The sequence below is a fragment of the Endocarpon pusillum genome (genome assembly GCF_000464535.1).
Source record: "Endocarpon pusillum Z07020 unplaced genomic scaffold scaffold1400, whole genome shotgun sequence".
NCBI lineage: Eukaryota > Fungi > Ascomycota > Eurotiomycetes > Verrucariales > Verrucariaceae > Endocarpon > Endocarpon pusillum.
In genome coordinates, this window is record NW_006916007.1 from 59,182 (window position 1) to 74,525 (window position 15,344).

A 15,344-nucleotide genomic window follows, 5' to 3' on the forward strand; every position below is an offset into this window, starting at 1 on the left:
TTGGTGTGGGTGGCGAAGCACGGCCTTGAATATTTGGGGATAGGAAAGGTACCGTAGGCAAGATATAAAGGTGAAGAGGATGAAGAGGGCAAGATTAAGGACGAAGAAAATGATAGAAATGATTTGGAGGCCATTTCCGTTATAAGGCAGTTGATGCAGAAGGATTGAAATGACTCCGGTGCTCATGTTGATAATGAACCATCTGTCTCATATCATAGATGGATATCATCAGCCACTGGTAGACCAACCACTGGACGGAGAAAAGCTTACGAGGGAGTGAAATTCAGAATAATTCTTCGGAATCCATGATCATCCGGGTTACGCCCCGAAACCGTATCCTGTGGTTTCTCCACGTCCTTGGTGCCTGCTTCGTGGCTGCCAGAAGAGTTGGACATCAGTCGTTCGGGGCTGGTCCTTCGCTGCTCAACTGGCCGCGCCTCGGATCGCGCTCGACTTGCACTATCTACGAAGATAGGATCTTGTGCGTGATAGTGGTCCAAGCAACTGCCATTGTTGCAATTGTTGGTGGAAGATTCCATTTCAGTCTGTCGTCCTGTCGTCGTATGCGGTAATCACCAAGTATTGAAGTATTACAAGCCCGGCTGATATACCAACAGTGAATGACGTCCACAGATTACACGTTCTGTACGCAGATTCACGTATGCTGAGGTTGATGAAGGGGACGTGAGCCAAGTAGATACCTTGATAAACTACAATCCAGGTGGTGGGAATGCCTAATTTCACCCGCAGATGTTGGAGAGCAGTATCAGCTCAATGCAGGGATTGGGTGTGTGTAGGCTGTTGCTACTTAATAGAAATGAAATATCTCCGCAGGCGCCAAGGCTCCACAATACACAATTTCTACTCGAAAGCAAGCTTACATTTCGTGTGCGGGGAGCGCGCCATGTGCGAACTCCACGCGAGATCTGTCGTCCATCGATTTAAGAGGACCAGCGCTCCTCGGGCTCGTATTCGAAGGACAGCATCCGTGATACTCCGAACAAATGCAAAGTGGAGGGGCCCTTTCTGAGCCGAAACCTATCGACAATCTGCTAAGCACTGATTGGGCGGGCTGATTCGACATCGGAAATCCGAGGTCAGTCTACGACTTCGCAGCATGCTCGACTTTCTGCAGCTTTTGCGTGGCACCACATCTGCACGCGTAGGACAGTATGACACTAACCGCTCGTCCCGTGCTCTCGACCACTGACTTCGCATTGGCCAGCCTTGCTGCGATACGGCGCTGGAAGTTGATTGCTGGAAGTTTTTGCTCTTAGCAGCCACTCTGACCATGGTGCTTACCAGATGGTATACACAAACCGCTGAAAATGAGGTGCCTACAAATGGTGGAAGCACAGAGCTGAAGAGCCCCGCACAAACACAAAACAAACTCCAATATTGCTGACTGGATATCGTATTCAAGCATTGTAATACGTAGTATGTATTTCTCCCGTCTGCGATACTCTTAACAAGTGGAGTGGACTGGCCGTAGCAGCTTAAGCTTCTGTTGCCGGGAAGCCCGGAGCCCCTAGTGAACCCCAGTAAGCCCCTAGTAAGCCACGCTTTGGAGCCCTGCCTAAAACTGATGTATTATTGATTATGGCTGAACATACTTCATGATAATTGGATCTCATTCACTGCTGCAATGTGAACACTGTACGGAGCTACAGAACTCGAAGACTGGCCCCGACTCTATCCACATTCGCATCTAGGGCTGAGAGTGCTTGCGCTGGCCTTGGTATAGGCTTGGCGCCTCTGGAGATACTACTACTACTACTACTACTACTACTACTACTACTACTACTACTACTACTACTACTACTACTACTACTACTACTACTACTACTACTACTACTACTACTACTACTACTACTACTACTACTACTACTACTACTACTACTACTACTACTACTACTACTACTACTACTACTACTACTACTACTACTACTACTACTACTACTACTACTACTACTACTACTACTACTACTACTACTACTACTACTACTACTACTACTACTACTACTACTACTACTACTACTACTACTACTACTACTACTACTACTACTACTACTACTACTACTACTACTACTACTACTACTACTACTACTACTACTACTACTACTACTACTACTACTACTACTACTACTACTACTACTACTACTACTACTACTACTACTACTACTACTACTACTACTACTACTAATAACCAGGAGAAGGGCTCTGAAAATGACGTGATATTGGTCCTTAGTATTTTAAGGATGGGCAGGAGGCTCAAATGACCATAATTCAGCCATGATTTGACCGTCATTTTCTTAAAATAACGTCTTAAACAACATAATTCTATGTAAACTAGCTCATATCACATTTAGGCTGAAACTAAGCACACATTGATGGTAATTTAGGCATAGTTTTCAGAGGGCCTTCTCCTGCCAAGTAACTTGCAGAATCTTGGCATACCGTGTTGATGTTGGTGAGACCTTATATATAGGCATAGAAGGCCATTTGGAGCTTCTCATGTTGGCGTAAATAGTGGTCCAGATTGGGGAGCCGCAAATGGATGCTGTGTTGGCGCCAAAGCGTGCCAATAAAATTTTCTGGCATAGTCGACGATCTCATGGAAAAGGTACTGGTCTTCTTGACCCGGGAGGATCACAGAAAGTTCCAACGGAATGGCGAAGGGAGGTTGATGGCTTGGGAACCGGTACTGGCAGTTGCTTTTCTTCCGCTGTATCCTTGCATTGTCCAGCCTGATTTGTTCTCGAAGTCGTACCAGAACCGCGGTGTACATATCCCTAGAGTCACGCTTCGAAGACGGAGCAGTAGGTACTGCTGTCCTCCACTTTAAGAAACCATGCTGCTGGCGTGTAACGTAGAACTTATATTTGGCACCATGCTCTGCTGATTGTTGGCTTTAAGCTTTGTTGGATACACCTGCCTTCTGAATCTTTTCATCGTATGCGGCAACAGAGGGATGATGAGGTATTTAGCAAGCAAAGCAGGCGACTTGCACTAAAGGAGGCAATAGCCTGGACATAATATAAGGTGTGCACTTGTCCGGAATACTATAGCTTAGCTTTGCTAATAAAAGCAGGACTAGTGAGATATAAACTCCTCATGGTTGTTTTGTCAACAATAACAAGAGATAAATGATGCTCCTGAGAGATCCGGTGGCAAACCCGCTTAGCAAGTTTCAACTCTAGAACGGAAGATGATGCTGGCCTTGGGCCACATTCAAACACAGGATCGCAGCAAAGTCCTCTCGGAAAAGTGCTGGAACCACATGCTGAACAGATAAGTAAACTTCCCCTGCATGGTAAGGGTGCTCGGGGCCCAAACGGGGATGCATGTGCGGAAATTCAGTCTTCGCTCGTAAGATGGCCTCCAAGCCCTCTCTGATGCCGCAACTCGTCCATGCTAAAGCCCTGCCGCCTGTTCCGTCTGCCAATCACTCGACGCTCTGAAATATATTGAGAATGATGCACCAAGAATGAGATGTCCGGGATGTTCTTTGACAGAACTGGATAATATGAAAGGGTGATGTAGTCAGATTGGAGGGAAGAGGACCGAGATATGTAAGGTGAACGGAAATGGAGAAGTATCGTTAAGAGAAGCAGTTCGTGGGATTTCAGTCGAGGCTGCAAATGGTTGAGCCCATTTCTCCATCAAGTGAGGCCTGTTTGAGTGTCAATTTTGTTGAGCAGTCGACAGGAGCTGATAATGAAAAGGGGAGAGGTGTCGGAAGACTTGAGAATATCAGAGCTGTGTGAAAGCGGCGTGTGATTCAGTCGTCAATATATCTGAGACTTTGGAGTTTGGCAGAATTGCCGCCTAGGTAGAAACCGAAAGTGATCAGATTGAAACATACGCACAGAGTAGTAAGCAAAGCATTCAGATTGCAGAAGGACGCCAGGCCAGAAATACTAGGTGAGAGACGCTGCTTTTGGAGTTGATCGCGTTTCATTGATAAGTTAGCTCTGGAGCCAACGCGGGTGCTCTAGTTATGGGCCGGTCCAGGAGACCCATCACGGCCACCACAGTTGCTGACCAGTGACCAGCAGGTGGGCCGTCAAATTATGTCGTCATCGCAAGGCACCAGAACATTTGGCCCCAAGACCAAAGATAAGTTAGCGAGTCTCTCGGCTTCAAGCGCACGACCAGGGTGAGCACAGGGCAGCATCAACCTTGTCTTAATGGGGGCAAAGCTGGGCCGATGGGGCCCAGATTTTACTCCTCTTGACATTTCCTGGCGACTGGCGTCTCGCTTCTGGCTTCTGGCCCCAAGCTCGCACAACTGGTAACACAGTGCATAGATGACATGTATAGATGACACAAGTGAGAGGGCATCCAATCTTCCCCCCAAAGAGACGTTCTCTAAGAGTCCTAGGCTTTGTGCATAGTCAGGCGTGTGAAACATCTTCTCTCCTGTTCAAACTCGCCTCGAATTGGTTCCATGCGGGGTACTCGAGGAACGAAATGCGAATAGCAGAAGCCCATTTCCGTCATTCTGTGGGAGAAGGGCGCAGCTAACCCTGGAGCCGGAGCAGAATGGGATCTGCCAGACTGGAGTCTGGTACATTACCTCGTGGAAGACCGACATTCTTGACAAGAGCAGCGACAGATACCACCGATCAATTGCTACGGCGCTCCTCATTACCTTCGCCGCCCCGGGAAGCTCGCAGAAGCAAGCTTGCACATTCGGAAGAGCCAGATATTCCTTACGAGCCACGGACCGAAAATGACGAGCCTCCTCCTCCAGCCCATGCCCTGTCTCAGCGGTTGTTTGGAAGACTTTTCCGAGGCCGATATGATGGAGGTGACGACATACACGTAGCGAATCGGTCGAGAAGCGGAGGTAGAAGGAAAAGCGGCAATACTGGACTTGCGGACCATTCCTTGACCGCGCAAATGCATCAGAGTACAGATGAGCAGAGAAAACAGAGATCCGACACGCCGAAGATGGGCTCCTTCCCGCGGCCAGTGGGAGGCTCCGAAAAGCTGGGTACCTATTCAGGCGTCTTCGTGCCGACAAGCTTGAACGTCCTTAGCATTCTGATGTTCATACGCTTCGGGTTCATCTTGGGACAGGCTGGTGTGGTGGGCATCATGGGCATGATGGTTGTGGCGTACCTCATCAATCTCGTGACTACGATGTCCATCTCGGCAGTGGCTTCCAATGGCACCGTTAGAGGTGGTGGCGCATACTATCTAATATCTAGATCGCTAGGACCAGAGTTTGGCGGTTCGATTGGCGTTGTTTTTTATCTGGGATTTGTGTTCAACACCGGCATGAACGCGGTAGGTTTGATTGACTGCCTTATCTACAACTTCGGGGCCGATTCTGGTAACTGGTTTTGTTTCTTGCCGGAAGGCTTCTGGTGGCAGTACTTGTGGGCCACCATTGTTCTGTTACTTTGCACCGGGATATGCCTTGCTGGTAGCAGTATATTTGCACGCTGCAGCAATGGACTGCTCGCGATTTTGCTTCTCGCAACATTCAGCATACCTTTCTCAGCCCTGGTGAGAAAGCCTTATCACGACCCAGTTCAGCATATCCATTTTACGGGTCTCAGCTTGAAAACATTCAAAGAAAATCTTTTGCCGCACTTCACAAGGCATGCCGCTGGGAGTCAGCTCAAGGAGCGCGAGAACTTCCCAGATCTCTTCGGCGTCTTATTTCCTGCCACTGGTGGCATCTTCGCTGGCGCCAGCATGTCTGGCGATCTGAAGAACCCTAGCAAGTCGATTCCCAAAGGTACGATGTATGGCTTGATCTTGACCTTCATTTCTTATACGCTTGTCATACTGGGGATGGCTGCAAGCATTACACGTACTTCATTCTACAGCAATCTCAACGTCGTTCAGGATACAAACATTTCAGGGGTCCTGATACTTCTAGGAGAGCTCGCCGCGACCTTCTTCTCAGCATTAATGGGAGTCATCGGTCCTGCGAAGCTACTGCAGGCCATAGCGAGGGACAGCCTTCTTCCAGGATTGTCAATCTTCGGGCAGGGAAGCAAAAAGGGCGATGAACCGACTTATGCAATTATCATCACCTATGTGGTTGCGCAGCTTACTATACTTTTCGACATCAATCGTATCGCTTCTTTCATCACCATGACTTACTTGATGACTTTCCTTGTCACAAATCTGGCCTGCTTCCTGCTCAAGGTCAGTTCTGCGCCAAATTTCAGGCCGTCATTCAGATACTTCAATTGGTGGACAGCTGCAGCTGGTGCGATTGCTTGCGCAGTTACCATGTTCCTGGTTGATGGCGTTGCTGCAAGTGGAGCTGTGGGCATCCTCGTTGTCATTTTCCTTCTGATTCACTATACCTCACCTCCCAAGTCTTGGGGTGATGTCAGTCAAAGTCTCATCTACCATCAAGTAAGAAAGTATCTTCTGCGTCTCAAACAAGAACATGTCAAATTCTGGCGGCCACAGATTTTGTTGTTCGTCAATGACCCGCGTCGAGGCTACAAATTGATCCAGTTCTGCAATTCACTAAAGAAGGGAGCATTGTTTATCCTCGGACATGTCATCGTCACATCGAATTTTGGCGCCTCTGTACCAGAAGCTCGTCGACAGCAGGCGGCCTGGGCCAAGTATATCGATCTGTCCAAAATCAAAGCCTTCATCGATGTTGCTATATCGCCTTCCATAGAATGGGGAGCGCGGAACATTGTGTTGAACGCCGGCCTGGGCGGAATGAGACCGAACATTGTGATTATGGGCTTTTACAACCTGAAACAGTTTCGACAGGAACAACCCCTTGTTGACGTGCCTTCTCCACCGCCAGAGAGGAAGTCTCGTATGCACGACAAGCCGAACGGTGGAGTCCGAAAGCGACGGCGCAGTGCCGCCACCAAACAACTGGAGGGTGCTTTGCCAACTGACAGCTGCTATGTCGAGAAACGAACCGACATCCAAAGCTATGTCATGGTTTTGGAAGATATGCTTCTTAAGCTCCAGATCAATGTAGCAATTGCAACTGGCTTCAACGATCTTGAACTTCCGAATCCTAAAGAAGGCAACACCAAGAAGTATATTGATTTGTGGCCTATTCAGATGTCAGCGACTATCTCGTCACAATCGGAGGAGACTCAACAAGACCTACTTACCACCAACTTCGATACCTACACGCTGATCCTGCAGCTTGGCTGTATTCTCAACACAGTGCCATCGTGGAAAAAGTCATACCAACTTCGTGTGGCAGTCTTTGTTGAATACGAATCCGACGTGGAAGAAGAGAGGGTGAGAGTAGCAGCGCTACTTGAGAAGTTGCGCATCAGAGCAGAGATTTTGGTCTTCTGGCTTGCATCTGGGGATGCCAAATCATACCAGTTGATCGTCAACGGTGATTCTTCTTCTGCCGATGCTGAAATCGAGGAGCAAGTGGAGAAGGTTTTGGAGGACGAAGCATGGTGGAGTGACCTCAAACGACTCAGGGGGAAGCTTTCTGGAGGCGAGCTGACTGCCTTGGAATCACTTGCTGTGGCCGCTGATTTGAGCAGTGCGGCACCTGCATGGCCAAGTGCATCGTTTCAACATGGCAAACGGGAACAGAGTATTGCCAGATTTGAAGGACTGAGGCAGTTGATTCATGATTCTCGGAGAAAACCTTCAATGGCGAACTTGAGCAGGCTCGGCGTCAGCATGGGCATGAGAACGCATCGGCTGGACGATGATATGATCAGTAGACATGCTAGCCATGCAAGTGCGAGCGAGGATTCGGAGTGGAGTGACGAGGAGTCCTTCGCAAGTGACAGCGCTGTCGAGGGCTCCGACGAAGACGCCAGCACATATGCCACCCGGAGCGACAGCGAGAGCGGGCTACCCTCTCACCGGAGTGTCGCCCGAACATCCTCCCCCCTGGCATCGAAAACGCACTCCAAACGAAGCAGTCTTGCGAGCTCGAAGGAATCTCGTTCCTCAAAGAAACGATCACTGCGCCGTGCAGCTCACAAGGCAGCGTCCGAGGTCTACGGCATCGCTCCAAGCTCGCTACGAGAAGACTTCGACAGCACTCTGATAGACGTGACTTCTCCGCGATCCCAATCGCCGAGGCAAAGATCAAAGTCACCTCGAGGTCGCAAACCAATAGCGCAGCACGATCTGCTTGATAGTAACGAAAGAGACCACACCCACCTAGTCGCGCGCCGCCACTCCGGCACTTTGTGAGATGAAGAAGACTGAATGTGGAGCAGAACAATCTCTGCGCATGTTTGCAGAAGAGCCCCGTCCACCACGACCCCCACGCCCCACACCAAACGAAACAAGCACCTCCAAAGACAACGAAAACACCACCACCACATCCTCCTCAAGAGCTGAAAACCCCCAGAGATCAATCTACCAACGACCTCCCATGACCTCCCAAAGCCCTCCCAACCCGGCAGCCAACGGCGGTCGTTCAACGACCTCCCCTGCCGCGCCCAACACCTGATCCTCAACGAACTCATCACCTTAAACGCGGAAGACACAGCCGTCATCTTCACCACCCTCCCCGCCCCGGTGGAGGGCACCTACAAGTCCGAGGGCGAGAGTCTGGCGTACGTGAGTGATCTGGAGGTCTTGACCGGAGGGCTGCCGCCGACCTTGATGGTGCATAGTAATAGCCTGACCGTGACGATGAATCTGTGAGCGAGGTCGCTGCTTGGTTTGGAGGAGAAGGACGGGGTTTGGGGAGTGGATATGGTGGCAGGTGGATTGAGGATGTAAGATAGCATGGGAAAGGCGGTCTTGATCTTGATCTTGATCTTGATCTTTGCCTGGTCCTCTACGGTTCAGACTCGGACTCGGGCTCGGGCTCGACTTCAAGTGCACTGCGCTCGCTTCTCGCCCATGCCAAAACCAAATAAAAGCCAGAAGCCCTGCGAGGTGGTGCTCGAAGTCGCATTGATTGCGTTTTCCCACTACTACCACAATGCTAGATCGGTTTCCTGAATAACTAGGACGTTCCAACCCTTAATCATAATTCTTAATTCTTAATTCTCTCACCACTGAGATGCACCTGATCACGCAACAGCCACTCCCTGACCTCCGTCTGGAACCGCCTTGATCCCTTTCTCCTCCTCCTCGTCCTCGTCATCCAGAAGCAAGCCAGCCTTGTAGTCCCAATACCCCTTGCGAACCGGATCCCACCTCCTCCCCAGCACCTCCAAAACCTTCCTCGCCTTCTCCCTCTCGCCAACCGCCGCATAGATATCCGCCAGCAGATCCAGCGCATGGGAACTGCGCACGCCTTCCTCCAGATCGAGTTCCCGTTCCCGTCCAACTTGTGCCCCTTCATTCTCTTCATCATCATTGTCATCGTCGTCGTCGTCGTCGTCAGCATCTTGCGCAGCGGCGAATTGTTCGGCAAACGCCCTCAGCTCCGCCAGCGGCCTGCCCGCCTTGCGATACAACCCCCGCAGATAATTCCACGGACTCTGATTCTGCGGCGCCAGAAGGATCTTCTCCTGCGCGAACGCGACCTCCCGATCGATCAGATCCTCGTCTACCACCACTCCTGCCTTGCCTCCTCTCCCGTACTTCAACTCGTCCTTTCCGAAACACAGAAACCACCTGTGGTTCCATGCTGAGTTGTTGCGGACGTCTTCGCGGAGGAGGGTTTCGATCGCGGCGAGTTCGGTGGGCGAGTCGAAGAGGTCGAAGCGCGAGACGAGCCACTGGCGTTTTTGGAGTCGAGGGAGAGGATCTTGGTGAGGAATTCGGGTTCGGTTGCGGGCGGGCTGGGGAGGGTAGACATTAGGGTCTGGCGGTGGTGCCTGCAATAGTCGAGGAATATCAGTATCAGTATCAGTATCGTCTCGTTATCGTAATCGTTACCGTCTTTGGTGGGCTAGTAGGTCGGTCGTAGTTTCGAAACACGGATGAGAGGAATGGGGTTGGAATACCAGATCTGATAATTCTTCAAGCTCTTCCGACTGACCCCTTCCAACCACGCCAGTTCCTCCAGAATATCCTTCCCCATCTCCCGGATGACCTTGGCTCGGTATAGCCACACCGTGTAATGCGCTGGGTTCATGCTGATGATGTCTTCTGTGAGGGATAAGGCGCGTTCGGAATACTCGTTCGAGGCCATCACCGCGCGAAGGTAGGACATCGCTGTTGAGTAGCGGGGGGAGTAGGCTATCGAGGCTAGAGCTGGGCCGGGACCGGGACCCTCGTCGAGTGGGATAGGGGTTATGTCTGACCAGAGGGGGTTGTCTGAGTAGGAGGGGTGGTGGTTGTATGCCATGGTGGAGGAAATAAGAGATGGAGAATGGAGAAGAGGTCACCAGAGCGAGAGGGTATGAGGCACAAGTCAGATATGTGAAAGGTGTAACATGATCTCCGGCGAGGCAACAAAGGATATACGGAATGTGACAGAACTTGGGAGTGAGGGGTTGCTGGAGAACAATGGAGAGTGCTGCGAGGGAACAATAGGATAGGGCAGACTGGCGACGCCGTCCATTCCTATCTCGATTGTCCTACTGCTAGAAGCATGAATAACTTGCTCACTGTAAGTGCGTGTGGAGGAGATGGTCTCCAAAGTGGAAGGGATTTGGCGGAGTGGAAGACACAGTCACACGACAGTTCCAGGCGGTGGTAGTTGTTGTTGTCATTTCAAATTGTAGATACTTATTCCATTACTCCGTCCAGCGCGCAATGCTCTTGGTAGACTCCGCTTCAATATCTGCGCGCGAATATCATACTCTACACTCAGTTACCGCCAGAATTTCCACTGTACTCGTTTCTCGTGTAAGCCGACTCCCACCAGTCTTTCAATCTCATCAGCTCCCTCAGCTCGAAGAAACTTTTGCTGATCGATTTCTTCGCCACCTTTTTCGTCCGTGCCGTTGTACAACACTGAAGGGTATAGGACCCCAACCCCATCACCTCCGAGCGTGACAACATACTGTTCAAAGCCTGCTTCTTGAAACTTTTCTTCCAGCCTCTTGATTGTGGCAGCATCTGCATTCGACTTCAGAAGCGATATAGCACATCCACCGCCACCGGCTCCAGTTAGCTTCGTCCATCCGATATCTGCATAATCCACGAGCTCGCGGATATGCTCCAGCTTCGGATGTGAGACGCCCAAGGAGACAAGATGGCCATGGTTGATCCTGAATAAATCGCCAAGATGCTCCAGGTTCTGATCTGACCGAACATCAAAACCCTCAGATGTGATCAAATCATGCGCCGAGTTCGTCACCTCATCAATGCTGTTCAAGGTGGCTTCGGTGATGGTAGGATGTTTCTGTTTCATTGCAGCGACTTTGGCGACTTCCACAGATGTCGAACGTGATTGCTTGGTATTGACGAGTAGTAGAGGTAGCTCAGGGAAGTCCTTCAGCGGAGTCACTTCGGGAGGCCTGTTGTAGTCTGTTCTCTTGAAGAGCACCGCCTTTCCTCGGGTCGACACTGTGTTGTCCACGCCACTAGGATTGCCATGAATGCACAGCTCGCCCACGAACGCCCATCTGTTTATGCGCTCGATCTGTGTGTCCACCTCTCCGCTCGGTTGATCTGCATGCGGGCCAGACAGGATCTGAATCTGCTTCAACAATGCGGCGCTGATGCAAACGCAGATACTGGCACTCGATCCTAGTCCTGCTCCAATGGGTAGGGTGGATCTCAATGTGTATATGCAAGCGGGAGCAGTCGGAGAGCTAAGTGACAGAAATAGGTAGAGGAAAGAGGAAGCTGCAGCGTGGTGAACTTTTCGTTCTTGCTCGGGAAGGTGGATAGAGACGTCTGCAAGGTACGGCTGCATTGCCTTGACCAGATCATGGTCGAGGGAGGTGACCATGTCGTAATATCTCCTCTTCTTGCCTTCATTGGCGAAGGCGCTCCACGGCAGATCTTCAATTGTCCATGTGTGGTCCAATCCAACGTCAGGAAAGACAAGGGTGACGGTTCGATGCGACTTGGACAGGGTGGTGACGAGGAGATAGGATCGGAGAGAAATGGCAGCTGCCATGGCAGCTTTTCCATAAACGACTGCATGTTCACCGAAAACAATCACTTTTCCCGGTGCAGAGACCATGAACGGTGGTGCCATTGGCGAGGACGATCTCCTGCCATGAACAGGTCCTGAACCATTCATCTCCGCGTTTGTAGGGGTAAGGTTCCCTTGAAACGTTCATTAAATTATCATATTGAGGTGAGCGTCAGCCTTGAGGGCTACGCTGTGGAAGTTGAAGACATGAGCATTCAACAACACGTTAGAAGAAATGGCATGGCGACCGATAGATTTTGGGGGACGATGATTCGCATGAACCCTGTCAAACGTATTGTTACGGAGTAGGACTGAAGAGTATGGTACTTGGTGCTGAATAGCTGGATAGCTGAATATGCAGGTCACCATCGGCAGGTAGCCTTTGCCCAACCCCGAATGTGTTCCAAGGGTCGAATCGGCGCTCGGCGTTTCGGCCCTGGGCATGTTAATAACTCTAACTAGATTTCGGGACTTCAGAAGCTGTTGGTGGCGGTCTTTGTCACCGCTTTTGATACCCATCGCACCCAGCAGTTCTGGCGGCCTTTTACGCACCTTTGGGACTGTCCCTAAATACAAGCGCAGGAATATGGAGACACAGGAGCTCAACTTACTACCGACTTTCAGAATCTTGATTCCTTTTTGTAAAAGAAGTGTCTGGAGTTGAAAATCTAAAAGCTCTCCGCTCAAATTTTCTTCAAGTCCTACCGTTTCTCCTACATAAACCTTATCATCTTACCTGCGTACCTGATGGATCAGTAGACCTTAATTCAGAGTAATGATGTACCGTTCCTACTGATCGAACCACGTCTCGTTGTATGTTGTACACAAGAAAGCTCCCGTTCGCCGGTGCAATCCACCTTCCGTTGGCTGTAGCATCAATCCACTCATGATCCATTTCCCTTCGTCAAAATTGTGCATTGACCAGGATCGTAGCAGAAGAAAAGAAAGTGTCTCCCTGTCGATTATTACATCTTCCAGACTGTCCGGATAAACTGACAGGTCGTAGTCTGGACATTCCATCTGTGACTGGTCGTCAAACAAGCTCATGGATCCGGAATTATCAGACCAGGTGAATTTCTTCAAGGCGCCTTCAAGCCTGAGGCATCCGCCTGAGACAGAACCAAAGGGCGCTTGGGCGCAAGAAAGGATGGTCTCACAGCTTATGATCTTGGCAGGACATTTGTCCTCGACTGGCCGGATGCCGTAAAAGTCAACAAGTTGCCCGTCTACAGCAGCCCAAGACCATGTCGGGGCTCTGTATATTCTCGGTCTTGCGCTCAGAGAGTCCGGGTGGAGATACCAGTCAAGATCTCGCACCAAAAAATTGAACCACAGTCCCGCGCAGTATGTGCCAAGTTGTGTCCCATAAAGTTCGAAGTAGTGGTCCGCAACCGCGCCAATCGCAACCAGTTTATCTGCCGGATCTGTCATGTCGCAGCCGCTATAAAAGTCAATTATGGCTCTCCATGAATAGTGGATCTCCTGCGGCTGAAGCGATTGCGACGTTTGACGCATTACGCGTTCCCGTCCTTCAGTCGCCGCCTTCGACATATAGACTCGACCGTCGGTTTGCTCGTATAGTTCGCATCGCCACACAAGCCCTCCGCTGGAAGGAAATATTAACAGTCGACGACCCAGGAGGCGCTCCTGAAGAACCCAAGCGCGATGGTTGAGAGGTTCGTTTCTGGGCTCGTACATCGTAGGATCACTTTGTAGAAGTATTGAATCTTCAATGCCATTCAGGGTGAAAAATGGTACCCTGATGAAGTACTCTTCGAGTATCTTCGGATTAGTCGTGGGCGCAATATCTGGCTTGTGTGGGGCGTTTATGTTTTTTCCAAGAAAGCCATCTTGCACTGATTTCAACCCCGTTGGCTGAATTACCACGCTTGCGTTTCTGTAGTACTGATGCATTTTCGATATTTCCATTGCTTTGTCTTCTGCAGAGTCCTGCTTAATACACAAAGCATCCACCCAGAGGTATCGAACATTGAAACCTTTCGTCACTTCAACTGCGTCCTTCAAGGTCTGCGGTAGAGTATCTAGCTTTATGCCGTTGCAGAAGGCTTCCATCGTTGAAGTTGCCAACGTGATATGTTGAGGCCCACCCCATCTGTATGAGAGAACAAGATAGGCCGCCACTTCTTTCGGCTGACTGACGTGAAGCGCCACGTACGAGTCGCCCATCTGAGGCGCAACGTCTAGTATGCGAGTCGGCAGATAAGACTTTCCACCTGCACAGCGGTCATGAGAATTTTGACACGCGTGGAGCCACTTCTGACATCTCTCAACATTGAAGCCCAGTGGTGCTGTTTTGCGCTCCGGTATCGACAGAAAAAAGTCTGCCGCATGCGTCCCTACAGAGGTAAAGAGGGCTATTTCAACCCATTCAAACAAATAAATCACGGAGAAAGCTTACGGGACGCGGTAAATGCGCCTAGCACGATCTCACATACATACTCTTCGTCTTCGCAAGCGATGTTGACGGATAGGAGGTTGATGAGCGGTGGCCAGTTCCCCTTAGGCTGGGCTCGGAAATGTAGCCAAACTCGACAAGGTAGAGTCGAGGCACTGACTTTGGTGTTCTTAAGGATGTTTTCCAGCAGCAGCGTACACCAAGAACATCCATGATCAGCAGAACTACTAAGGCCTGCGACTGTGACATTGTACTCCATGTCATCGTAACGGTTCAGGGTCATATTGGCGGTGTTGAACCCTAGCCAGATTGCTCGTCCCCATGATTTCTCTGAACAACCATCACAGAGACGAGTTCGTGGCGATTCTATGAAGGGTTGGAACCGTTTTGTCAGCGAGCAAGAGAAGTAGCATTTGGGTCACACGCATTCCAACTTTCATCCCACTGTTCTAGAGGCTACCATGTCTACCTACCTTCTGCAGAGCCAGAAGGATTTTTCGATAGCCCACAGTCATCCAAGGCTAAAGTTTCCATCGTTCTATCTCATGCTAACTCCAGTCGAGTTATCAGAGCAATCCTCCGTTAAGTCTTCCAAGGCAACTGAAGTGCTGTAGAAGCAATCGATTTGAAAGCAAGCAATGGCTGTTTTCGTTCACTGTCGTAAGAGCGTAAAATAAACTTGCCCTGGGACAACGGGCAAGAGGGACGGGAACAGGCTGGCAAGGCTATCGCATTGATATTGATAACTATCAGCCCTAAGTGGTTCTGCTGAGCTACCAACAGAGTCAGTCCGGAAAGTATGATGTAAAAGCTGAAGGATGCTGTTACAAAGCCGTACCAGTGGAGTAGTTGACAGACAAGAAGCGACAAGAGAGGAGATTCAGGAGCACAGAATTGTTTCGGGCTACAAGTTGAAGAGTGTTGTGGTAGTGCGCCAAGGCGCCTGCA

At 50.2% G+C, this 15,344-nt stretch overlaps 4 protein-coding genes across 4 annotated transcripts; 1 reads left to right on the forward strand and 3 right to left on the reverse strand.

Moving 5' to 3' along the window:
- Positions 1-4,545: 4,545 nt before the first annotated feature.
- EPUS_08471 (uncharacterized protein) lies at positions 4,546-8,637 on the forward strand (the record flags this gene model as incomplete). Its single annotated transcript, XM_007801910.1, has 2 exons — positions 4,546-8,122; positions 8,339-8,637. 2 exons carry the CDS (start codon positions 4,546-4,548, stop codon positions 8,635-8,637), a joined length of 3,876 nt encoding a protein of 1,291 aa, XP_007800101.1.
- A 374-nt stretch (positions 8,638-9,011) lies between these two features.
- On the reverse strand, positions 9,012-10,237 carry EPUS_08472 (uncharacterized protein; the record flags this gene model as incomplete). Its single annotated transcript, XM_007801911.1, has 2 exons — positions 9,012-9,764; positions 9,929-10,237. The coding sequence occupies 2 exons, from the start codon at positions 10,235-10,237 to the stop codon at positions 9,012-9,014; spliced, it is 1,062 nt and encodes a 353-aa protein (XP_007800102.1).
- Positions 10,238-10,705: 468 nt separating this feature from the next.
- Positions 10,706-12,088, reverse strand: EPUS_08473 (uncharacterized protein; the record flags this gene model as incomplete). The annotated part of the gene is made up of 1 exon (XM_007801912.1): positions 10,706-12,088. The coding sequence occupies one exon, from the start codon at positions 12,086-12,088 to the stop codon at positions 10,706-10,708; it is 1,383 nt and encodes a 460-aa protein (XP_007800103.1).
- A 681-nt stretch (positions 12,089-12,769) lies between these two features.
- Positions 12,770-14,679, reverse strand: EPUS_08474 (uncharacterized protein; the record flags this gene model as incomplete). The annotated part of the gene is made up of 3 exons (XM_007801913.1): positions 12,770-14,337; positions 14,400-14,505; positions 14,557-14,679. The coding sequence occupies 3 exons, from the start codon at positions 14,677-14,679 to the stop codon at positions 12,770-12,772; spliced, it is 1,797 nt and encodes a 598-aa protein (XP_007800104.1).
- Between the last annotated feature and the right edge of the window lie 665 nt (positions 14,680-15,344).